General features: G+C 43.1%; 3 protein-coding genes across 6 annotated transcripts in view; 2 read left to right on the forward strand and 1 right to left on the reverse strand.

Annotated features, from left to right (window-relative positions):
- The first annotated feature begins 1,078 nt into the window (after nt 1-1,078).
- On the forward strand, nt 1,079-5,782 carry AKAP14 (A-kinase anchoring protein 14). 3 transcript variants are annotated; one of them, XM_034781506.1, is made up of 6 exons: nt 1,079-1,175; nt 1,627-1,747; nt 1,839-1,930; nt 3,776-3,958; nt 4,727-4,779; nt 5,608-5,782. In XM_034781506.1, exons 2-6 carry the CDS (start codon nt 1,630-1,632, stop codon nt 5,690-5,692), a joined length of 531 nt encoding a protein of 176 aa, XP_034637397.1. In that variant the 5' UTR covers nt 1,079-1,175; nt 1,627-1,629; the 3' UTR covers nt 5,693-5,782. The 3 variants fall into 3 exon arrangements, 2 of the variants coding, with proteins under 2 accessions (XP_034637397.1, XP_034637398.1); XM_034781507.1 differs by having other exon boundaries at nt 3,779-3,958; XR_004647098.1 differs by having other exon boundaries at nt 3,729-3,958; nt 4,727-5,782.
- A 559-nt stretch (nt 5,783-6,341) lies between these two features.
- On the reverse strand, nt 6,342-14,066 carry NKAP (NFKB activating protein). The gene is made up of 9 exons (XM_034781501.1): nt 13,613-14,066; nt 12,389-12,469; nt 11,906-11,982; nt 11,569-11,676; nt 9,735-9,783; nt 9,165-9,280; nt 8,918-8,993; nt 7,987-8,136; nt 6,342-7,426 (listed from the first exon to the last, which is right to left on the reverse strand). Exons 1-9 carry the CDS (start codon nt 13,954-13,956, stop codon nt 7,252-7,254), a joined length of 1,176 nt encoding a protein of 391 aa, XP_034637392.1. The 5' UTR covers nt 13,957-14,066; the 3' UTR covers nt 6,342-7,251.
- Nucleotides 14,067-14,176: 110 nt separating this feature from the next.
- The window catches only part of ZBTB33 (zinc finger and BTB domain containing 33), a 30,951-nt gene continuing 19,128 nt past the window's right edge, over nt 14,177-25,999 (forward strand). Inside the window, exons 1-2 of one of the 2 annotated variants that reach the window (XM_034781499.1) lie at nt 14,177-14,316; nt 15,135-15,523. Coding sequence is in view for 1 of the 2 variants with exons in the window: in XM_034781498.1 (XP_034637389.1) it covers nt 14,283-14,316 (34 nt within the window). In the remaining variant the exon portion in view is untranslated. The remainder of the gene's footprint in view (nt 14,317-15,134; nt 15,524-25,999) is intronic. The other variant, XM_034781498.1, reaches the window with a different exon arrangement.

Raw genomic sequence — 25,999 nt, forward strand, 5'->3', positions numbered from 1 at the left:
ACTGCTTTGGTTTGTCACACAGCAACGGTCCCTTCCCCCAGCGCTAGGTCTCGGAGGCAGACCTTGACTTTTTCAAACTTATTGTTGCTCGCACCGTGGTGAATTCACAGGGAAAAATGGACAAACACAAGGACTGTCGGGTGTTTCCATGCAAAGCCAGCCAACCAGTGAAAATGGAATGAAGAGCAAAGTTTCTGGGCTGAGAAATTATGTGGGATGGTTATGAATTTTCTTTGTGGGGAAAGTTTGCCAAAAAGAAGCACAGTTTTCCCCACCCCACTGAGTTAGCACCACTAGGCATAGCTCAGGCCTGGCCTGAATGATGCAGAGGACACAGAGCAGCCAGTGCATAGGGCATTTTGTGGCTGGAGGCAGACACAAGGTAATGGAAACATGACTGCAGCGTTGTCCCACTGTGCCATCACCTGGGGGTGCTCATGACAGGGCAGAGCATCAGAGCTAATAAATGCTGACGAATTCAAGCAAGTCCCTTTCCTGTCACCAGTGGACACCTGTGCAAGATTTGACCCCCTTCAATCTTCCTCTGCTGACTTCAGACTAAGGCTATGAACAAGGAATCTAGGAAATCCTGCACAGGCTAACCAGGGATTGAACAATCTCTCCTTACCCATTGCAGGTGTTCATTGTAAATCGCACAGCCATAGAAGGCAGTAATGACACAAGCTTGCTGGATCCTGAAATCCATCTTCCTGCTAATGCTGGCCACCTGTTCCCTAGCAGGACTCTTCCATGAAGACTGGCCAATGAAGTGCTGCCAGTTAGGATTATTATTGCATACATGGTGTGGCACAAACATAGAGGAAGACAGAGTTTGCTTCATGGACCTCCAGTCTAAGGGCCTGATCCCGCTCAGTGGGAGCAGAACGGGGACCCCTCTTGCCACTGTCAATATCGGCACAGCCATGAGGCTGGTGCTGAACGGCTAAACTTTAAGCAATTATTTTTCTTGTTTTAAAACACAATGGAATGCCTGTACATAGACTCTGTTTTTCTATTGGCTGGCACTAGTGTTGCCTGGGTGACGGCTGTGTGCAAACACTCTTTTAAGGAACCCAGAGAGCCAGCTGCTTAATGAGCCCTGGGAATCTGCAGGCTACAGGGGATAGAGCAGATCCCAGCACTAAAGGAAAAACCTGTAAGGTGCATTCAGACAGGTAGGCATGAGAGCAGTTCTACTGTCTACCCCTGGGACCTGAAGAATTCAGTGCCACATTTGAGGCTCAGACCTGATGCCCCAGGAATATCACCACTCTTGTCGGTGGGACCTGCCAGCTAAATTCCTGAACTTCCCTCTGCATATTACTGCAGTAAAGAGCTCAGTCCAATGCACTAAACCTATCTGATTTATGAGAGTAGGAGAGAGAGGCTGCTTTCTAATATTAGCAGGGAGATATTTTATGACTAGACTTTGCTGTGGTTATATACAGGAAATGAGGGGTCAGGGGCTATAAGGGAATTGACCAATGAAAGCAGCTGCTGTTTTGCTATCTCTTTCCAGATCAGCTGAAGGTCTGTTGGGGGTAGATTAGGTGAGAAAGCCAAGCTCTACCCAAGTTTCATGTATTGACCTTCTCCTAGTGAACTTGTCAATTTCTCTTTCTCAAGCTGATGATAATGGATGTGGGAGATGAAGATGCTGCCATCAAGGAAAAAGCACACATTTTAATTGAGGATGTAATCAGGGGTGCAAAAGAGCATCTGCGAGATTTGCAAGAAAAAGAGAGAGGTATTGAAATATAGAGCCGGCTGCATTCAAAACTCCTTTAGCGTGTCAGAGCCCCATCAGGCGGCTTAAGCAGCGTATTGTCTGTTTGCAGAAGCTGAGTACATCATCCAAAACATTCAATGGGCCTCGTGCCAGGACTTTACAGTGGAAAGAGGACAGCAGCAAATTGAGGAATACATGTCAGTAAGTGACAGAGCCTTTCTTTCATTCAGTATAGCTGAAAATGAACTGAGCCAACATGGCCTGCTCCCTCGGACATTGATGAGCGAAGTTATGATCTATTATTTATTGCTGGTAGTACTTACTACAGTCTACTTTCCAAACGGAGGCCCAGCACCCTTTGTCCAGATGTGTGTGTAAAGGGGCGCTGTAAAGGTAGACTGCTCAAGTGTGTGTGTGTAGGGGGCGGGGAGGGTTAAACTTCTCCACCTAACTCTCAGTGATGGCAGCCTAACACCATGAGAGCTTTGAACACCCACTGAGATGTCACTTGAGTCATGCAGAAAGGTGCTTGGACATTTTCTGGAGCTTGGTTCTGTTCCCTGATAGCTCCAAATACTCCTTTTGAAACCCTTCTCGCTGTCTTCCAAGCTTCACTTGCATGTCCTGCCCCCAATTTGCTTCCTCAGCAGGCCCTTTAACTACTCAATGGCACCCTGGGGTGGTTTTCCAATTGGTCGGAAGGCCCTCTCTCCTCACATGCTCTCCATTTCCTTATTGTTCCCATCTGCAAAACTCAGTGTCCTAATGGCCTTTGGATGAGACTGAAGTATGTCCATGCAGTGAGATTGTCTTTGGCAGCTTAAGCCCGGCACCTCAGATATTTATTTGAAATCAATGGGAGTTAGGCAACTAAGCCCTTCTGAGGGCCTCGGTTTAGACTATCTAATGGGTTCTTTTTAACTGTCACCTTCACTAGACAGCTTTACACAAATATTACATGAAAAATCCAAGAACCCGAATAGAGCTTAAAGTACAGCTGAGGGTCTAAGGCCATATGAATACAGGAAATGCCAAAGCAGAAGACAGCACTGTTTCCTCTGGTCTAGTGGACTGCTTGCCTCCAGCAGTGACCTGTTTAAATCCCATCTCTAATGCTGATTTCATGTCGCCTAGAACAAGTTTTAGAGCCAATATTTGTAAGTACCTGTAAATTTTAGGCACCCAAATTTTGAGACCACTTGGGTCCGATTTTCAGAAACACTGAGCACCTGCAGTTCTCATTGCATCCATCTGGCGCCGAGGGAGCTCAGCAGCTCCGAAAAACCAGGCTTTTGGTGTCCAACACTGGCCCCCCCCAAAACCTGAGGCATCCAAATTTAGAGACACATTTTGAAAACTTGGACCTAAAGCTGTGTGTCTTCATGTCCCCATCTGAAAACAGGGAAAATATTCACTTGCATCACATGATGTTTATGGTTTTTCAGGTGCTTCGTATATGAAAAGTGGCACAAATTAGAAATGCACCTAGTCAACTACCAGGCCCGGGAGTATCCATGTTAGTCTGTATCTACAAAAACAACAAGGAGTCCGGTGGCACCTTAAAGACGAACAGATTTATTTGGGCATAAGCTTTCACGTGTAAAAAACCAAAAGCTTATGCCCAAATAAATATTAGTCTTTAAGGTGCCACCGGACTCCTTGTTGTTCTAGTCAACTACTATATGCAATATTGAATGAAGAAAAATCCTTCTGAACTCTACAATCAAGCTTTTGCTTAGAAGCAGTAGAATGACAATCCAGCTAACTTTAACTTGCCTTCTGTTATTGCAAACGCTGCTCTGAGTACATTGAATCTTCTAGGAATCTTGTTAAAACTATTTGCCCCAGTAATATGCTGCAGAAGTAAGTTCTTGAGGAGACTGTGATTAGACAGTGTTTAAAAGTAGCATTTCCTTTTTACCATGTCCCCATAATCTTGATTTGCGTGGCAGAGTTAAACAAGAGCAACTCAATCTCTTTTTTTCCCACTTCCCTTAAGTCATCTGTACTAGAGAGTGGAAGTCTGATAGTGTGGTGTATGTTCAGCAGACGTGGGAGTTTCATGAGAGCTGGCTTCACTGGTCAGACTACCTCCAGGAAGAAGAACTGAAGTACAGCAGAAGGTACCATTACCGGGTTCGCTGGAGCATCCCAACATGTAGGAAGCCCATTCCACGAGCAACAGCATGCATCTATTTCATCATCGAGATCTCCAAAATTAAACCACCTGTACGTATTCAAAATATTACTCAACCATCTCATTTTTCCCTTTGAAATGTGAGAGTAAAAGTCTCGCTTTACTTACTCTGTGGAATGAGAAAGTGGGAGATTAAATTATTATAGTATGTAAGATGTGGGGTCCAAATTTGTCCAAGTAAGTGAAGTTCATAACTGCACAAGTGATTAGATCAGTACTTGATCTCTGTCAAAATTCTGGTTTGAATCTGTCTCTCCGAAAAATGAGAAAACATCCTATCGTGTGCTGAGACTAATATTCCAGGAAGAGACCTGGGATATGAATACTACAAACTGAGACCCTCACTAAAATTTATAGTTCTTTGGCCTTCCTCCCTTTTGCTGCTAAAATGTAACCTTAGAGTGCATGCTACTTTCATTCATTTTATAGTGTTTGCAAAATGTGCTGTAATACTATGAAGAACGATCACAAAACTAAATGTCAAAATAAATGATGTCTGCACTGAATCATCTGACTTTCTTTGATGGTTTTTGCTTATTCACTCAGTTGCAATTCTGTGGTTTGTCCAGTAGATCTCCCACGCTGTTGTGCGACTGGGTAAAGTCTAGCTGTCTGGCTTGAAGGAGACTTAGAATTGTGTGTAAACATATACCTTCTGCTCTGACTTAGAATAAGATAACAGATTACATTGTTCTAGCCATGCAACCTATTTAGAGAGAGAATTGTAATGGATAGAAATGCCTATTTTACCTGTACTCTAGTAAATGTCTGATCTCTACCCTCACTTTCATCTATTGCAGACCTTGCCGGTTGAGGTATTCTTCATTTTGGAGTCAAATAGGCTCATTCACAGGTATATTTTGTTCTGTAACTTGTTTTTAAGCAACAAACCAGTGTAGAGGGGCCCTAGCAACTCTGCATAAAACACCGTTAATTTCAGGTATGTCCAGCTAGATTAGAAATGGGTACAGATACACTCAGCTATGGTGGGATGGGGCCCATCAGGGAGTAAGTTCCAGCAGGCGGATGCTGTCTGGCCCTGCCCTGCTATTAACTGCTCTTACACCGCTGAGGATATTGTGCTTTGGCCATACCCTGCCACCAGGGCTGAGTGCTTGTGACATAAGTCAACTACGGTGGCTCTGTAAATGCTGGGGCTTCCCAACAGGGGGAGTTCCAGGCTGTTTCTGGCCTTTGTGGCACAATACGGGTGAAGCAGGGTTACGCTTCTAATCCGTGATGTGTATGTGGAATGCGAGTAACAACGCACAGCCTTATACAAACTGGGAGCCCAACCTAGCTCCAGCAGCATTTGAACACGATCTATGTAAATTTATCTTTTTATATCACAAGCGAGTTCTAGGACAGTACTCCAGCAGAGGCAGGAAAGTGAGCTGGCTATAGCCGAGTTATTAAACTCCTGTCCATGTGACTCAGGGAAACCACACTAAAATCCCACCAAGCAAAAAAAAACCAAAAACCCACCACTCGAACCCCACCGAGCTAGCATAGTTCCTTATCCCAGCATGGACATGTTCCATGGGTGTCTATTTCCTGCCTACTGAATTAGTGATGGATTTACACAGGCCTAAAACGCCTCATTCTTCCAGGGGATAGGCTTGCCCTCTTTCCAGCTGACTGCTATCTTTGTTCTTAAACTGTTTGTTCTGTTTTTTTCTAGACCAGGACAGTGTCGGTTTAGAGAAAAGTGGCTCAAAGACATCATTGAAAGCAAGAGGATTCTCATGGACAGTATAACTTTCTAAATAAACATTTGCTTCAGATTAAATCCAATTCAAAAGGGCACCTACAATCTGTTGGTGTTATATGGAAATAAACTAAGGGCACTACAATAGGCTTTTTTGTTTTGTCTTTCCTTCTTGTTTACTAGCTCTTCTGAATTAGATCCTACAATAATGGTACCTGGCTACTACATTCTGCACACAAGTTTTAAATTAGCGGGACATTAACATTGACAGCTTAAGGACCTGATCTGTCAACTTGCTCTGCACAGACGCATGGGTAAGGCTAGCAGAAGAGTTACAAGATCAAGATACATAGTTTAAAGATGAGGAGAGGTAGATTAAGCCTACTGTTACGTTAAAATAAGGTTTATAAATCCAACAGAAGTAGATAACAGGGTTTCTAAAGTTTTTATGGAAACCTACACAGGGTATAAGTATTTCCACCCCTCAGAACTACAAACCAGGGATTTTAAAAGTATGTCCAGACACTATTTTACTTTTTTTTTTTTTTAATAAAGTATTTAAGAATGAATAAGTTAAAGCATACTCATTTTGGAAATAAGCCAGATGACAATGTGGGAACACTGGATGAGAACTGATCAGGAGTAGGTCTCAAATCTTAAGAGATTAATACTACTGGAAAAAAAAAAGGAAATTAAAATACAAGGAGTTAAAATAATAAGGGTTTAATCTAGAAGATTTCCAAGAGCAAAGAAATTCAGAACTGGAATTAAAATCCATCCTCAGTTATTACCTATGTATTTCCAGGACTTCCAAACACTGGTCCCTACTGCACCCCACCTGAGAGAGATATCTATGTACAGCTAAGTAGAGAAGCAGACAAGCTTTTACTTCTTTCATTCTTGTTCTGGGCTTTTGGAGGTTCTAGGCCAGACCGTTAATGTTACTACTTCTATAATATATACACTGCTTGTGATCTTTTTTTAAAATAGTTGAAGCCAATATCTATTAAATTACAAATATATTCCTATTTACAAATGGAGTCTGAACCACACGACATGACGTGAGTTTTCTTCCTCAAAACAACTAAAAGGAAACCCTAAATGTAAAGTGTGTACAGAACTTTTCACAAGTACATCATAAATGAACAGTCCTATTCAAATCTAAACGGACATTTAGGAGTTCCTTAATTTTTGCTACTCGCAGTAGCCTGTTCATGGTGGTGAAGTCTAGTCTGATTTTGTCCATGCTGATTAACCAAAATAAATGAAAGATGGTTATGTTTCATTCCCCCAGCAGCAGCTGCTGGTATCCTGTTGTGTCCATATCGAGGTCTGATACGGTGCTTGTATGATCATGAACCTCCGCGTGCTCCTCAGTCTCATTCAGGATTCTGTACTTCCCCTAATGGCAGTTGCCTACAGCTGGTGAATGAGTTGTCCAAGAAAGCCTGCTAAGGGTAATGGTTTCTTTGATACAAATGATCCATTCCTGAGAAACGCATCCCATCGGGTGGAAGGCACTGCAGCACTTTACAGCTGTTTCCAAGTCACAACAAGAAGAGGTTAGCCGCTATTGACTACAATCCGTGCTGTACAAAAGGGGAGGGGGGGGAGGAGTTATTTGTCTTCTTTGCCCTTAGTCTTTCTGTAAACCATCTCTCGGAAGCTAGCCAGGATCTTGTTCTCTCGCTTCCGTCTCTCCTCCTGGTTGAAAGATGCCAGAGCTCTCTTCTCATCTGCACTGTAGATCTGGTTCTCTTTACGCAGACGCACAGCTTCCATTCGGCGATGCCTGAGGAGAACATTGCATGTGTCAGGAAGCAAAAAAACATTTACCCTTTCCCTCTTTGGGAGACTATTTCCCCACCCCCCACTGTACAGCCTACATTGCCTTTCCTATTATCCACTATGCTATCTGGAACGCACTGACACTGCCATCTCTATTATCTGAACATCAGGCTTCCAGTGATCGGAACTCAAACTATATTTACATTTTAGTGCAATTATAATACCTAGCTCTTATATAGTGCTTTTCATCCATAGACCTCAAAGAACTTTACAAAAGAGGTCTGAATCAGTATCCCCATTTTACAGAGGGGAAACTGAGGTGAAGAGGATAGGAGAGCTGCAGAGTATTTTTGCCCTTGGGAAAAACATACATGTAACAAACTTGCTGTAGATCAGCAGAGATTAACAAGTATGTTTGTAGTCATAGGCTGTTTAACCTTTTTGATTGTTGCATAATATACACACTTAGCAACTTTTCTTTGGTGCTTTCAACTTGGTCTCCCATGCAGTTGTAAATCTCACCCTAAGTGCCATCATCAAAAAACAAAACAAAAAAAACCCTACCTGCTACCACTCATTACATAACCAGAGCTCTCGAATGATGCGATCTCTTCACTGGTCAGGCCAATTTCACCTCTTCGAGGGATGCGTTTCCCAGCCTTTACGTACTCTGCCATAGCTGCACCTTCACCAGGCAGCAAAGCGTGGCCATAGCTAAATAAAAAAAAAAAAAAAAAGTCATCAGTTTCAGACTGAAGAAGTCACAAGAGTAATTAAACCACGAGCTAACGCAGAGACCACCGGATAAATCTAGCACTAGGAACTCAGCTAAATGATATGTATTTCCTGCAACTAGAGCAGCAGCATATTTAATCGTTTGTTCAACCTCTTGGACACGACACGCTTCCATGCTGGATTTCCAGACTAACTAAAGCAAGGAAGTTTGTAACAAAAGCTTCCATTTACTGCAGGACTGGCTTCCTCTGGGCTGACACGTTACTAAAGCATGACTGTTGCTCTGGGACAGCTGGAGTGGAATGGTCACTAAGAGTAACTCACTTGACCTCTCGCTATTCATCACCATTTCTCCAGTTAACGTATGTGCTTCCTTTATTGTGGCAATTTCCATCAGTGAGAGAGATTGTAAATCATAATTAATTCATTTTGATTAAGCTAATGGAAAAGTTGATTTAATGGTAAGTTGGGATAAAGTCATCACACTGCAGAAAGTATTTGAAAAAATAATACTGTAACATGGCCATTCTATTGAAAACTATGTAACAAATTGTCTGTAACAAAAGTTACCAGGTACACACTGAAAGTTCTAGCTGATTTCAGTAGGTTTTCAGTTTAAGAATAAAACACAGATTTAGTGCCTCTAACAAATGAAAGTCTGAGAAAACGTCGCCTTCACTCATGGCTATCTGGCATGGCAGCCTTCATATTTAATTTCCTTGATTTGATCTGTTTGTGTAAATCATATATGATTACTTACTTCAAAGGCCTATCATCTTGAGATGCATGCATTTTTGGAGCTTCTGGTCCAATTAAATTATCAGTGTCTGTATTTTCTGCAATACAAATAATCACAAATATTATTGCTGTACCTTCTGCTTCCAGAAATCTGTCACACACCTGACTAAGTCAGGTCAGTTACACAGGACATCAACATATCAGCAACTGGTATTACTGAACAGAATACCCAGGAGTTATAACAGAGGTGTTAAATAGAATGAACCTACTTGATCTCTCAATCCAGAGATCGTCCCCTTGAAGTGCTTCATCATCAGAATCTTCACTACTCGAATCACTGGATTTCTTCCTACTCCTCTTACTCTTCTTTTTCTTAGACTTCTTTCTGTTACGACGTTAAAGACGAGACAGACAGATGTTTATATGCCTAATGGGGAAAAGGGAATAGTGCTAGAGGCCAGGCTTAACTGATCCATTTTTCAAGCAGCTGCCCAGTGGAGGATTCAATTGGTATCTATCTGTTCAATAAGACACAAAACACATTTCGTTCTACAGATCCAGCAAGTACCATTATGGGTCTTGCACGCACCATTCTTTGGCAGATACCTCTCTCAAGTTTGGACTGGGCCCTTCATTAGCCAGAATTCAGTTTGTCTGAGGCAGAATCATGAAGATTCTGAGGTGAGGCTATTACATGATACTGTGGGCCCCTTAACTACAGGAGACACGGAAGTGTTGGCTCTTCCTTACTCATCCGCTAGGGAAATACCATAATAGTGGAAGACACAGATTTAAAAACAGCAGTGTTTTAAATGCAATATTTTAGAGACTGCTCTTACTTTCTATGTTTCTTTTTCTTCTTCTTGGTTTTCTTTTTATCTTCCTCATCTGAAAAATCCAACATAGAATCACCAAAAAACCCACTGTAATAAAATGAAGAAAGTACCGAACTTCATTGGAAATATAACCCGACCCCCACAACAGCAGCTAAAATAAGGTGGAGAGAACTAAAGCCATGCAACACTGAGCTACTCACCTGGGATAAAAGTAGAGATGCCCCTGAATTCCTCAGTTCACCCTACACCAGAATGACTTAGTGATTAACTACTACTCCTGGGGGAATTCTGCACCGCTGCGCACGTGCAGAATTCATGTCCAGCGCAGAATTTATTCCCCCATAGAAAATGTATTCTGCTAAGAAGTGCTGCAGTTATGTCTTTCACCCACAACAGGCCGCTGTGGCACCAGAATAGCCAGCTGCGTTCATCACAGCACCCTGCCAGTGGAGCCAGGTTAGGACAGACAGTGGGGGGCATATCAAGCTGCTGGGGGGTGGAGAATGACCGGGCACGGGCTCAGGAGCTAGTGGGGCTGAATGGGAGGGCCACACAGGGACAGGGGGTGCGTGCAGGGACACATGGGGATGGGGGCAAATGTGCTTGACTGAATGGGAGAGGCTTGGGATTGGCTAGGGTCTGCATGGGGGAGGCTCCACGACACCCTAACAATCCTCCCCCCCAATGTTTTGTACTTCTCCCATCCACACCCAACCCTCCAGGTTCACTCCCAGGCTCCTTCCCTCTCCCTTAGCTCCTCCATTACCCCAACTCCCCCACGCCTTTGCATTGCTTCTGAGGGGTGTGGGAAATACATTTCTGTATTATAGTTTAAATGAATTACTTTAAGTTCTGTATTAATATGCCTAGTAAGGAATCTATTTGTCAAAAAAACATTATCTGAATATTTTATTTTGTCTGTATTGTTACAGACATATTTGCTGACAAGTATTTTTAAATAAATTACCATAATAATTGAAACTGGCGTGATTATATTGTGTTATTTTGACAAATAAAATATGTAGAATTTTGCAGAATTCTAAAATATTGAGCGCAGACTTCCCCCAGGAGTAACCGTGCATTAGAGGGGAGGGTCTCAATTCCAGGTAATTTACAATATCCAAACAATGTCAAAACAATATTATTCAATGTACTCATATACTATCATCACCTGAACTGAGATGCCTGATGGATTAAATTCAGGATACCATTCACTGATGGCCAAACCCCATGTACAGAAACAAGAGACACCGCAAACTCAACAGAACAGTGACATAATTTAAACTATAGGATTATTGATTATTTCTATGGGAATGGCTATTGAAGTTCAGCAACAGAAGCTGTATGTTGCCTCTGGGCTAGAATGTTGTGATTTCATATCCTGCACAAAGTGGATTAGGGCTGAGAGACTTCATAGAGGATGTGTTTTAAGGAGACATTTGAGTGGTGATTTGGTGCACAAGAACAGAGGCTATTCTAAATACAAGAGGTGGCATTGAGATGAGAATGGGAAAAGGGCACAAAGGGAAACCATTCAACATTAGTCTTGAATAGAGTCCGAAAAAATTAGAGCTGAATACAGGTACAAGTGGAATTAAAAAAGCTTCACTACAATTTATATGGCTATTGGGAAAAGAGAAAAATTTGTCTTCAGAATGTATTCTGCAGTCAACAGATTCACAGATTTTTTTCCCCCATAACGAGCAACTAATGTACGAAATCCCAGAATGTCGTGAGAATGCCAACACAACAGATGCAATATTCCACAGGATTATAAATAACACATACAATAGAAGGATTCAGACCATATAGTTTAATAGAAGCCTTGTTTTCTTACCACTGGTATCGGACTCAGACTCGCTATCACTGTCCCCAGAATGCTTTTTGTGTTTTCTTTTGGACCTCTTTCTTTTCTTTTCCTTTTTCTTCTTCTTCTTTTTCTCTTCTGTAAAGATTTGAAAAGAGAATGTTACCTGCAAGATGAGTATAGTTTGGCACTTCATTAATATTTTTGGATCTTATTCTGCTAGCATCCCCCTCTACTGGAACTCTATCATGCTGGCTTTACTGAGTCCTACTGAAGTCAGTAGAGTTCTTTGTAAGTAATGTGAACAGAGTCTAACCCTCAATCTTCTATTAATGTGCAAACAACTTCTATGGTCACAACGAAATACCTTCTGAACTGGAATCTGAAGAGCTACTCTTCTTAGATTTTGCCTCCTCATCTTCTGCTGGGGTATGCTCATCGGAACTGAACAGAAACAAAAAGATCTTAAATATTATGAAATATGATTTGAAGTGCAGATTGTTTATCCAAAATCAAACACATGTAGAATTGTTTGCAGATTCAGAGCCTGTGTTAGTAATGAAAGAAACCATTAAACAGCTAATATTTGAGTCACTCTCTGAACCACAAGACATTATGTGAGCTACAACATGCTGAAACTTCTGTTGGGATTATATGAAAAATCGTATCCAATTATGACTGGATAGTGATTTAACTTTGGAGACGTGTAACCTGAATTACAAAGAATAAAGAAAGCAGAAGAACAAGAACATTTCTGTAAAGGAATAGTAACATTTATTATCAATACTATTTTAGCATAAGACTCTAGACCAGAGTTCCAGGAGAAAAAAACCCACGAGAAATTACTTACTCTGGGTCAGGAAACTTTGGTGACAGTCCCCAGACTTCAGGTGCTCCCAGTTCACCAATCCTCTCTCTCTCATTTAGTCTCCTGTAAAGGTACATGCCTGCCTTAAAACCTATTGTGCTACTCCCACCAAACAGATAATCAAAACCTGAGTAGTTTGTGTTTTAGCAGCATTTCTAGTCTCTGAAATTAGATTTGGTGAAAAGATATTTTCTTCACTTTAGTACTTAAAATTTGTTTATTCCCTCCAAAACCAAGACTTAATTCAATGTTAGTTTCTCAATCACCAGGGGGAGAGTAACCAAGGCAGGTCTGAGAAATTTTAAAGTGGACCGCTGAAAGCTTCAGTTAACCTTCAGACTTTCTAGCCTAGTAAAACAGGATTTTTGGCCACATATGTAATATTCCAAATTGTCTTAGGAAGTAGATGTAATCATCACAGTAGACATATTATTTGTAATGTAATGATGAAAACTAAAATGCAAAGGTAACTAGTCTGTGGCAGATTATTGCACGAGACCTCTCTCTGGCTGCCCTTATCTATAAAATGGAAGATAATCTGTAGAGACAACAAATTCCAATATGTGATGCTTTGCTTTTGATCAGAACAATCCATTGCATGTTCACACTTCTCATTGCTGTAGACTGTACTATTTGCAAGCTTGTCAACTCTGCAGGCTACCCAAGATAGCTTAATGCACTGGGCCCTGTCATACCTGTGGGGCTGCATCACTACACTAATACAGATAACTCAAATCTACCTCATTTCATATCCTTTGGGGCTCCTAATTACCTCCTCACACAGTTTCTTTAATGGGCAAAATTAGGGCAAAACTAACAGAGTACCCCAAAAACTAAGGTGGAACAAGCAATGAACCTAGTAGCTAAGTGGTGAGCAGCCATGGGTCATTTAAAACAAGACTGGAAAAGGCACTAAAAAATACACTGTAGGGAACACTCCTCCACTGGGAAAAAGGGATGGTCTCGTGTCTGTGGGACCAAGGAGAATGGACAGAAAGAGCCCGGGTGGGATGGACCCAGGGTGCGCTGCCAGGGTTGGGGGTCTGGCTCTCGGCGTGGGGACCACGGCTGAGTGTCCGATGATCAGGGATGAGGGGGACGGCGCTATTTCGAGGTGTCTGAGGCTGGTTCTTGTCTCTGCCTCTCCTCACAACTCCCTGGCTCGGGTCGGGGGGCAGCTCGGCGCGATAGGGGTTTGGGGCTCGCCTCTGCCGCAGGATCTCCTCCTTCTCCTTCTCGTAGTAGTCCGGCCACTGCTTCCCGCCGCCGCCGCCGTGGTGATGGTGCCCGTGGTGAGCGGAGGAGGAGCGCAGCCCGCCCGGAGTGCGCTCCCGGGAGCGGGACCAGCTGCGGCTCCGCCGGTGGCCCGAGTGCTTCAAGCCGTTGCGCTCCCGGGACCGCGACCTCCTGCCCCGCTTCTCGGGAGACGCAGGCCGGTGGGGGCGGCTGGGTCTCGGGGGTGAGGGGCTCGCGGAGGAGCTGCTGCTGCCGCCCTTCCGCCGGGAGCCTGGGGACCCTGGGGGGCTTCGAGACCGGGACACCGGGGCCATCACGGCCTCCCGGGTCGCTACCCTCTTGCCAGCAGCGACCGCGGGGTACTTCCGGGTGGCGCCCTAGTGAACCTCCCCGTGCAACACCACTTCCGGTCGCTGCTCTCTTCCCTCCTCACTAAGAAAGTACTTCCGGGTACCGCCATTGACATCCGCCCCCAGGGAAACAACTTCCGAGTGTTACCAGCAAGCCCTTCCGGGCCTCGTGCAGAGAGGAAATGAACGTCGGAGTGCAACACACTAGCTCGCCGCCCTGCAACGAGGCTGTGTCGTTTGGTTCCTACGGCAGGTTGCGTGGCGGGCGAGCGGCCAGACGGGTTTGCGGGATGCACGAGGAGGGGCAGGCGGCCGCAGTGCCAGGTAAGGAGACGGACACGGTGCGGGGACAGAGGGGAGGAGCGCAGCCGGTGCAGCGACCCCCCCGACCCCATCTGACAGCAGGGCAGCCTGGCCCCCCACGCACGCGAGCCGAGGCGGGAGGGCACAGGAGCTGCTCCCCACGCGGGTGCAGGGGACACAGCCCGCCCTGTGGCGAGGCGAGGGGAGGGGATGGGAGCTCAGCACCCCCACACCCCGCCGGAGTCGGGGTCCCCCCACGGGTTCCGGGACGGGGCGGGCCTCAGCCCCTCTGGAGGAGCAAGGCTGAGGAGGGAGAGCCAGTGACCCCGCCCGCAGTGGTGAGGATGGTCTGATTCGCCCCCAGGGAACCGGCCTGGGGCTGTATCTCCCCCGGCACAGCTCACAGACCAGCCATCAGATGGTAACAGCTTTTAGTCACTACTTGAGGCCGCCAAGCAGCCGCGAGAGGCTGTGTCCCATCCTAACCCCTAGTTCCCTCCGCGTCCATTGCTGTAGTGAGGTACCACTAGGTCATGTAATCAGTGGCTCTACAAAGGTGCCATTAAATAAGGAGGAGCTAGAATCCTGCTGGAGATGGAAGTGCCCAAAGAGGACAGGAGTAACTGCAGCCAAAACCTGTGTCCTGCAGCTGTTTCGGCATTGTCATCGGCACCCTGTCCTGTGCAAGCTCTGAGCTGCACAGTGATAACCGGGCAAGCTGCTCACAATGCTTCAGTCAAAGGGATGAATAATGGGTTTGAGTGAAATAAAAGTACTGTAATAAAAAGACTTTGCCTCACTGATCCGTGCTCTATTGTGCCTACTCTTGATAATTACAGTGCCCTCTACATGGGAGTGAATATGCAAGTTCTGGAAAAGCCTCACAATACAGCAGCCCATATTATTGGCCAACATCAATAGGCAGAAGTGCATCGCTGCAATCTAGTGCCTTCGGCAACTACACAGACTAAGCTTTGAATGCCAGATAGACACTTCAAAGTCACAGTACTAATCTCCAAAGTTTCTCTTCAAACGGGATGTGTCTCATCTGCCTGAATTAACGTCCATGACTTCTATGCCAGTTGCACTTCTCAGGAATGATGGAGCTGTCCACAACAAGGACAATATTTAGAATGAGTAGAAACAGCACTTTTTCAGTGGACAGCTCATGGTTATGGAACTCCCTTCCCCAAGAAATTAGAATGACTGACTCTCCCTGCTTTCATGTGTAAGTGCAAGATCCAACATTTTCCCCTTAATCCCCCCCCCACACACACACCAAATAACCCTCTCCCCCAACCAAAGAGCTGGTGCCACAAACCCCTCTCTGTAAGTGGACATAGGGGAGAGAGAGAATCTGCAATTTGCTATCTGCATCCATTTGCTTGCAATGAACTAAGATGCACTGTGGTAAAAATATATGGATAGAAAGGTTATTAAAAGTAGGTGGCTTTAAATAACAAATGTAATTTTTTAAAAGTACTCATGTTTGAAAACTTGACTTCAGGGGCTGGCTGCTTGAGGGCATTTATAAGGAGTCTTTCACATATAGGTCAACACTATGAGTCAAACCCTAGTTGGTAGAAACTAAAAACTATTTCCATCTGCTGGTTGTTATAGTGGCTTTGATCCAGTTCTCAAGGGACAGATGTCTACATTAGGAGACAAACAGCATTTCAGTTTACATTAATAATATTGTTGGCATTCACAGCAGAAAGGCTTTACTCTTACTGATGAACAGTTACTTATAGTAGTATTGCCATTAGCTTCAGTGTGATTATCACGTGGGTGACTGCTCACCAATGTGAATAAGGTCTCCACAATCTGGGACCAAATTTTTAGTGGATTGTGGAAACTGATTTTCACTGGCACTCTAAAACTGGTCTCTCCAGCACAGGGTTGAGAGCAGGGACACTAACATTGCTGTTGTCAGTGTTGTAAATATTCTTTGGATAAATAGAGGGCTTCAGTCTGTCAATGTAGAACATTTCATCAGCACTGAAGGAATAAACAAATATGAAAAACAAACAAAAAAACCATTATGTTTTCATTAGTCCTTAGAACATGAGACTTAGTGTTTGGATGGAAAACATGTTATTTTTAATATTTTATTTATTTATTTTAATCCTTAAATAACAGGTGCACCTTAGAATCATAATAAGCAACACAGTAATAATCCAGAGTTATGAAAATTATGTAATAAAAGTAAACAGCCCTTTGCTTTCTAGAATGGTGCCAGGGGAGGAAATCTTTATCAAGGATGTTTTCTTTAAAAAAAAAAAAGCCCATTTGGAGGTAACAGTTTTTCTTTTGCTTGGGGAAGCACAGTATAATATTGTCTTGACATCAAGTAAGTTTGCCATAAATACCCAAAGAAGCATTTCATAATATTATCCCATACTGTAAGGCCTACACCATCTTATGTAGGCCAAAATCAAACAGAAGGATATGTCTGAATTTTGTTTATAGTTGGACAACCATTCCAGTTACCAGATCTATAATGTGTGGTATGAGCAGCATCTGGAAGCAGCAAGAAATCTGTTCAAATTGTATATTGAAATTGGTAATCATATAGCCTTACATGAGACTTGCTTGTACAAAGAGAGTTACTAGAGAGCTGCACTATGCATGGTATTCTTATATTATGTCTCTATGCAGTTAGGTTTGGATACCTTTTCCATTGCCAGAAGTCCTGTGGGGATCAGGACAGTGAAAACATCAGGGGACATCACTTGCCTTATGCTTTTGAGTAATCTCTAGTGAAATTAGATAAGGATACTTTTTTTTAAAAGGACATTACATATGTTGGTGGTAGGGCTCGCTGAATGAACCCAGGGAAAATCTAACTCAGCTGCACTGTTGTCTGCTGAACCTGGACTTCATGAGGTAAGGCTCAGTGGTACCAGGAATCTGAAGGCAGTCAGAGTGGAAGGAAGACCCTGAAATAATGTAATGGAAGCACTGGCCAAGTTAGCACAGCAAGTATAGAAGCAAACAACTTTCATTCTAATACGGGGAGAGAGGTGAATTGAGTACAGGTCAGTGAGCCTGAGTTCTAATCCCAGCGCTGACACCATCGGTCTGTGGAACTGGACTAACTTGTGGCCAGAATTTCAAATCAGCTGAGCACCTCCAGCTCCCAGTGAAGTCAGTTACTCAGCTTTCAGTTGCACTGAAGGCAGCTGGGGTTGCCCATCACCTCTAAAACTAAAACCATGAATCTCGCCTTTAGTTTTTCTGTTGGTAAAATGGTGATTAAAATACTCACCTACCTCTCAAGAGTCTTCTGTGGATTAGTTAGTTAATAGTTGTAAAACAGCATGTGGGCCTGATCCAACTCCTATTAATGTTAACAGGAAGCCTTCCACAGACTTTAATGGGAGTTGAATCAGGCTTTATAACAATATTAAAAGCCGACCAACACATAAAATACTGCAATACAAAACAAAAAATAGACATGGAAATTAGTGTTTTACTGTCCTTCTGGCATCAGTAGTGTTTCCAGCATCAAAATATTGCCCTTTGTATAGAATATCATTTCTGTCCCTAGAGGTAGTAGTCCAGGCTAAAATGACTGTCATATTTTCATTGTTACTGAAAATTCAACCTAGGTATTCAATGTAGGTATTTCTGGCTCCTGACATGTTATTTAGTGCCTGTTTATCAACATTTCTTTATTCTTTTAAAATAAATTAAGTATAAATCTTTATCATGACCGAAGATTTTTCCCCCTGTGTCCCAGAATTAAGACTTTAAAAAAGCTCTCTGTCCCTAAATATTTCTGCCTTGAACTGTTTTTTTTTGAAAAAGAAAACTACTCTTAAGATAGTTTAATTTCAAACTTCCCATGTATTGCTGAATTGTAACTATTATTTCTTTTTCCTGCAACAATTTATAAATTGATTCCTTGAATTTGTACTTTAGTCACACTTTCAGCCTCTCTTCCCAAGATAAAAAATACTTTCAGTTGGATCATTTATTTACATATAAACTAGCTGTTGCTAGTGTATTTAACATTTTCCTTTTCAATTCCAACAATACCATCTGACTCCCACCCAGTTCCGTACTTTAGACCCAAGACTGTTCTTCCCCATCAAATACCCTAAAAAAATTGTGCACAGGATCCAACGTCTATGGTTCATCTAATGCACCATAGTACTACTTTCTTTTATGCAGTTCTTCATATACGAACTATATCCCAAAATGCTTTCTAGATTTAAATAAAAAATCATGGTGGAAAAGCCAGATTAAGAGGCAAGACAAAAAGAGAGAGACCTTTCTAATTTGGAACTCTGCAAACAGATGGTGAATGGGTGAGGTAGATAGATATATTAAAGCTTTTCCAGATGGCAAGAGCTTCAGAGGCTCTGTCCCAACCATGGCAAGATTATAAAATTCACAGCCATGAAAAATGTGTCACAGACCGTGAAATCTGGTGTCTCCCGTGAAATCTGGTCTTTTGTGCACTTTTACCCTATACTAGACAGATTTCACAGAGGAGACCAGCGTTTCTCAAGCTGGGAGTCCTGACCCAAAAGGGAGAGTTGCACGGTTATTGTAGTATTGCCACCCTTAATTCTGCCCTGCCTTCAGAACTGGGGGGCCAGAGAACAGCAGCTGCTGGCCAGGTGCCCAGCTCTGAAGGCAGAGCCTTGCCAGCAGAAGCACAGAGGTGGTTCTGTGCATAGGTGCCCATCCGAGCTGGATGGTGAGAGAGTATCAGTTGCTGGCCGAGGGTCCAGCTTTGAAGGCAGCAGCACAGAAGTAAGGGTGGCAATACCATACTTACTTCTGCGCTGCTGCTGGCGGTGGCACTGTTTTCAGAGCTGGGCTCCCAGTCAGCAGCCACCACTGTCCGGCTGCCCAGCTCTGAAGGCACCGCCGCTGCCAGCAGCAGTGCAGAAGTAAGGAGGGCAAGACTGCGACCTCCTTACAACAACCTTGCGACCCCCCCCCCAACTCCCTTTTAGGTCAGGACCCCTAGAGTCACAACACCATAACATTTCAGATTAAAATATCTAAAATAATGAAATTTACAATTTTTAAAATCCTGAAATTGACCAAAATGGACCGTGAATTTGGTAGGGCCCTAATTATAAAGAGGGTCAGAGAGGTGGCTAGTGCTTCTGTGATGCAGTCTTCACTATGTGAAATCAGAAGGTATCCCAATAAACCTTCTACACAACTTGAAAAAGGAGAAATTGATGCTGGTTTGGAAGAGAAACTGATTTCAGAGCTAGACAATAGATTCAGACCCCCATTTTTTTCTTTAGAATGGCCAGTGATGAATGTGCCTAACACAAAACATCTGGAACCTGATTTTCAGGAGCTGCGGTTGCTCAGTGCTTTTTGAAAATGCGGCCCAGGGGGGGCCAGCTCCTCAAAGGTATTTAGTTGCCTAACTCCCATTGATTTCAATTGAAATCAATGGAAGTTAGGGGTCTAATATCTTTGAGGAACTGGTCCAGGCAGGTCAAGTGGGGCTCCCGAAAACAGGCCCCGCAAATCAATGACCATTTTATTTTTGAAACGTTGGCTGTTAATGCTTATGACTGAAAACAGGTGCGAAGGAAAAGAGATTATCTCCTTAAGGGAGAAAGTTGAAAGGCAGGAAAATGATTTGGTTTAGACCATCAGTTGTTCTTTTGACAAGAAAGCAATGGTGAGTATACTTAAAGTAATCCCCAGTCGTGTAATCAGTAAATCAGAAGATCCTTTCACAGAGAGAAAAGTGAATGAAAAGCACCAGTTTAAGGTAGATGCTAAGAAGGAGGCTGTTTTTTCCCACTTTATCATTTACTCTGTTAAGACATCAGGGTTACAGATAGGACAGGGCAGTTGGTTCCAGTATAGATTTTTGTTGATGTATATAGTTCCCATGTTGCTGTCATTGACAATAAAAATGTGAACACCAAAAACATACATCTAAACTGACAACACATCAAGGATAATCCTAAAAGAACTCTTCCCTCCCCCGCAAATCAAGCCTCCTCACTCAACCCACTCTCAGGAAGAGCATGAGTAAACAAATAACACAACTGCTCTGTCACACCAACCTGAGGAAGCAAATTTCGGAGTTGAGTTCCCTCCACACAGAACACACTGTCATCAGATAAACAAACATAGGGACTGTCAACACATGTATTCGAAACAGTTTCACCTGCCGGGCAGGATCCAATTTACCACTGGTGCATGCAGCAGTGGAGCTGCACTTATATATGCCAATGACTACCTTGGCCCACTGTGAATTTCATAGAACAACATTTGATTTTATATTGCACTTTTCAGTCTTTGGATAACAACAAAAGACAGGATCTTTGTGGCAAAATTCACATCTGAGAGCAAAAGGCACAGCCTCTTGGCCAACTGAAGATGGATAAAACATATTTAGCCCCTATTTCGTTCTGGATGTCTCTGAACAATGTTGAGTCCAGAGGGACTCTGAGGTTGTGCCTCACTTAACTGGAGGGCAAGCACCCTGTACCGATGGCAAAATGACAGTTCCTCCGGGATCCTCAAAATGCTTCTTCCAATCCCTCTCGTCACCTTCATCTTTCCTGGATTCAGCTCAAGCCAGCTAACATTTATCCAGTTCTCTTTATCCCTTTTGGCCACTAAGAGAGGAGAGACAGTTTAGTAAGGATTTTGTTAGCATGTCGATGCCCATAGCAGCTTACAGTCTCCCCCAGTAGTCTTATATAAGTTGTGCAAAAGAGGTGACACCAGTGAGCTCTGCATGACTTTATGGGTGGGGACCCTCTGGTTGAAGAGGAGTTGCCCATCACAATTCTTGAGGGTCTGAGTGGAAAGGCATGTTAGCACAGCTCCCTCTACACCTGTTAGATGCCAGAGATGAAGCAATGGCACCTCATAACAGTACTGAAGGCCACTAGTATAGCTACCAATAGGTCAAATCTTGAGACGAGCTGAAAAAAGCTATGTTTGAACAGCATCTGGCTTCTAGATGCTACTGTAATGCAAATAATAAAAATAAATAATAGTCATAGGGCATGAGGGTGCTTAGTGCTATGGTTATGACATACAAAGAGAAATTAGATAAAAACATAAAATACTCTTGCTGCGAGGTAACACTTTACTTTATTGCTTAGTATTCAGAATGATAACAGACAAGAACCCCAAATCAGAGAGAGACTACACAGGCTCTTCCTAAAAGAGACAGGCACAACTCAACCCCGCTTGCTCTAGGCTGGCTCTCTGCAGAACTTACAGCACAGGTCTAGCTGTCAGGAAGGGCCTTGTCAGACACAACCAGACTTGCTGTTAGGCCTTTTACCCACGTCTGTACTACATACAGTTTTGTTATTTTACTTTCACTCAGGACCTTACAAGATTTGACCCGCTACTGGTATGGGTCCATAGCCATTAGGTCAGTGCAAACAGTAACATCTCTGGTCTGCAATCAGGACAGTAACTGAGAAGCTGTGGGAGATAAGCTGCTGCTGTAGCTGGCCTATGAGCACTTTCTCAGCAGGCTTACACAGGAAGGTTAGAGACAATAATTTGTTGGGGAAGTGGTTAGAATCAAATAGTTTCAATTTTCACTCTGTTTTAACATGTTTAGAATTTCCTGAAATCTTTGGGGCTATAATTGTCCATGCTTGGTTTCTGCCTGAAAGTATTAGCAACTCCCCTTGCCTAGTTTTTATGTTAGGAGTGTGCATGCCAACTCCATCAGGGTTTCCAGGATGTAGAAGAATGCATAGAAGTGTAGGAAGGGACCTCAGTAGATCCAGTCCCCTGCACTCAAGGCAGGACTAAGTAACAACTAGACCATCCCTGACAGGTGTTTGTCTAACCTGTTCTTAAAAACCTCCAATGATGGAGATTCCTCAACCTCCCTCGGCAATTTGTTCCAGTGCTTAACTGCCCTGACAGTTAAGTTTTTCCTAATGTCCAACCTAAACCTCTCTTGCTGCAATTTAAGCCCATTGCTTCTTGTCTTATCCTCAGAGGTTAAGAACATTTTTTCACCCTTCTCCTTGGAACAATCTTTCATGTATTTGAAAACTGTTATGTCCCCCTCAGTCTTCTCTTCTCCAGACTAAACAAACCCAATTTTTTCAGTCTTTCCTCATAGGTCATGTTTTGCAAACCTTTAATCATTTTTGTTACTTTCCTCTGGACTTTCTGCAATTTGTCCGTAGCTTTCCTGAAATGTGGCATCCAGAACTGCACACAATACTCCAGTTGAGGCCTTATCAGTGCAGAGTAGAATGGAAGAATTACTTCTCACGTCTGCAGCGTTCTAACACTGTGGCTCATCACTATCTGAGGTTTTAAAGTGTTAGTTCAAGCCTCTAGCAGGATTAGCTCACCACAAAATCACTGATTCTTCACAGTGATAATGTAAATAATGTAAATTGAGAACACCCAATTAACCATTGCACTGCATCTCTTGTGGTCATTCCCACATTGCAAAGCAGGTACAGTGGAGTCGCATCTTACGCGGGGGTTAGGTTCTAAAGTCAGTGCGTAAGGCGAAAATCGCATATAGTCAAAATTACCCTTGAAAATCCCTTAAATCGCCCATACAGTACAGTATACATGATTTTGTGTACATTATACAACGCTGTACAGTAATATGTATAAATGTATACAGTAATGTACAGTATATAATAGAGTACATATGCAAAATATAATTTTACAGTACTGTATTTTTAATTACATAAGAGAGAGAGAGAGACAGAAGAATGAAAGAATAAAAAAGGAAAACAGTAAACCTAACCACTCACCATTCATCCTGGATATTCCTGCTAGTCTACGACGACGATGACACTATTGGGGGGTCGTCAGGTCTCGATGTCGATCCAGGAGACGATGGGCCAGGCTCATCTGCTGCTGGTTGTTTATTCTTGAAAACATTATGATCGGCAACTGTTGCTGTGGTCTCTTGAGCTGCTCAAACATTTCTTGATATGGTCTCAAATCGTCCGTAATAATACGTGTGATTTTGAGGCTTTGTTCCATAGAGGGATCGTATTCAGAAATTAAATCATTCAAGTGTTTCGCTGCTTGGAACACTTCAGCAAATTTATGAAGATTCCAACTTGCTGGCTCTTCCTGTTCGTCGTCGTCATCTTCGTCTTCTGTAGACAATTTTATCAGTTCCTCTAACTCTTCGTTAGCCAATGTTTCTCTATGGCTCTCAATTCATTCTTCCATTTCTTCCTCAAGGATGTCGACGAAGCCATCACCACCCACTTGCCTGGCTACCTGAACAATGCATTTCACTTCTTTGTCAATGGTTGGGAAACCCTTAAAATCATTCACACTTCTTTCCATAGGTTTCGCCAACATGCATTGACTGTTTCAGGCTTGATTGCATCCATTGCCTGTTTAATACAAGTGATGCAATCGTCATGTTGAACGACTTCCAATACTCCATCACATTAAGATTGGGATCAGCATCCATAGCGCTACGTATTGGTGAGAACGTAAGCCTCGTTTTCGTGGCCTTGAAACAGGGAATCATGCCTTGGTCGAGAGGATGGAGGTGATATTGGGGGGGAGAAAGATGACCTCAACATCATTATGCGCAAACCAGAGTGTCTCAGGGTGGCCAGGAGCATTGTCTACGATAAGCAACACTTTAAAGTCAAGTCCTTTCTCTTCGAGGTACCACTTGACCTCCAGAATAAAACACTTGTGGAACCAATCCAGAAATAATACTGCCATCACCCAAGCCTTTCTATTTGATTGCCAGAATACAGGCAGGAGATTTTTTGTTCTTGCCTTTTAGGGCACGGGGATTTGCAGCCCTGTAGAGCAAGCCCGGCTTTATTAAATCCCCAGCCACATTGCCACAAAACAACACAGTCACACGGTCTTTAGCTGCTTTGAAGCCAGGGGCTTGTCTTTCTGATTTTGAAATGTAAGTGCAGTTGGGCATTTTTTTCCAGAAGAGCCCAGTCACGTCAGCATTAAAAACTTGTTCCAGAAGATAGCCCTTTTCTTGTATGATTTTCTTTAATTGTTCAGGGTAGGCTTTTGCTGCCGCCATCAGCAGATGCAGCTTCATCAGTAGTCTGCACGTTTTTGAGGTTGAAGCGGTTCCTAAAACTGTTAAGCCAACCTCATCTGGCTTTGAATTCCTTCTTCTCAGAAGGCTGTCCCTCTTCGGCGGGAGGTTTGAACAGCGCGTAGAGGCTAAGAGCCTTTTCTCGTAACGTGTTGCCATCGATAGACACATGTTTACGGTTCATGTCTTCCAGCCGTAAGTTTAATGCCTTTTCAGTCTTCACTAAAGTCATATCACGCACCTGGCTCGTCACCTTAGCAGTTATTGGAGCACTTGATGCCACAGCTTGATGAATTTCTCTCTCTCGAATCTTGATGGCACAGATGCTAGATTTGTTGCAGCCATATTTACACGCCACGTTGGAGACCGACATACCGTCTCTCAATATGTCCAACACAGCCAGTTTTTCCTCCAGCGTTGGAACAGATCGCTGTTTCTTTGGCTGAGCATGAGATGAAGTAGTTGGCTTGTGTTTAGGGGCCATGTTGTATGAAAAATACATATCTTTAAACACTAGAATCACACTCAGCACAGCGAGATGCTCACACTATGAGAGGCACGCAGGAACTGAGACCGACTGAGGGAACAGCAGATTCACGTCTCCCATCTCACACTCACTCCGGGGCATACGCTCATTGCGCGCGTATAGTTGAATTCATACGCACATTTAACTTACGTGATGCAACTCCACTGTATGTGGAATTTTTACACCCACTTTGGGCTGGTGTAAGTGACCACACAAAGTGCAGGGCAATGGTGAATGTCATCACTCGGTCCCATCCATCGCTCTGTTCAGCCAAGACAAAATGTTTCTTCATCGCAAGAAGACATCTCCAGGTGCCCTTGCCTTTCCATTTGAAGATGGCCTGCAAAGGAAAAGCACAGGCTATTGCCCCTTTTGCTTCTTTATGATGTATAAAGACCTGAAGTTATTTAAAAAGAAAATCAGCTTGTTTTTACTTTAGCAGGTTCTGTTCAAGATGAAAGACTCTGATGATTGAGGAGTTAGTAATGGTGATGTCACAAGAGATTACAAAGTGAAAGTTGAGCTCAGAGGGGAATGGATTTTTATCAGACTGTTTAAAACTCCTTCATTTGTTGATAAAACCTATTTAGGTGACTAACATTTTCAGTTGAGAATGCCTTTGTTAAAGATCCTTACACACTTCTTCAAATAAAGTGATGAGTGCTCATAATTAGAGCTGGGAAAATAGATTTTTTGTTGTTGTTCATGTGCAATTCTGAAAAATAAAAAAAATTCAGTGGTGTCAAACTGAAACCATTTTTAAAAAATTTTCAGTAAAAAGTTGAAGAAAATGTGGGTCAAATACAGCATTTCATTTTGATTCTGTGCACTTAACTTAAAAAAAAATTAGAGGAAATTTCAAAACAAAAAATCATTTTGAACGAAAAATAATTGAAACATTTCATCTTAAAAATGTCAAAACAAAACATTTAGATTTTGGGTTTTTCCAACCAGGAAAAAAAATCACTATATGTTAGGGTTACCATATTTCACAAATAAAAAAGGACCCTCCAGGGGGCCCTGGCCCCGCCCATTTCCCACCCCGGCCTTGCCCTAACTCCGCCCCCTCTTCCCTCCCACTCCCAGCCACGCGAAAAGGGCTGCCCGAGAAACCGTGAGGCTGGTAGTGCTCGGGCAGC

The sequence above is a fragment of the Trachemys scripta genome, chromosome 9, assembly GCF_013100865.1.
Source record: "Trachemys scripta elegans isolate TJP31775 chromosome 9, CAS_Tse_1.0, whole genome shotgun sequence".
In the NCBI taxonomy this organism is placed as follows: domain Eukaryota; kingdom Metazoa; phylum Chordata; order Testudines; family Emydidae; genus Trachemys; species Trachemys scripta.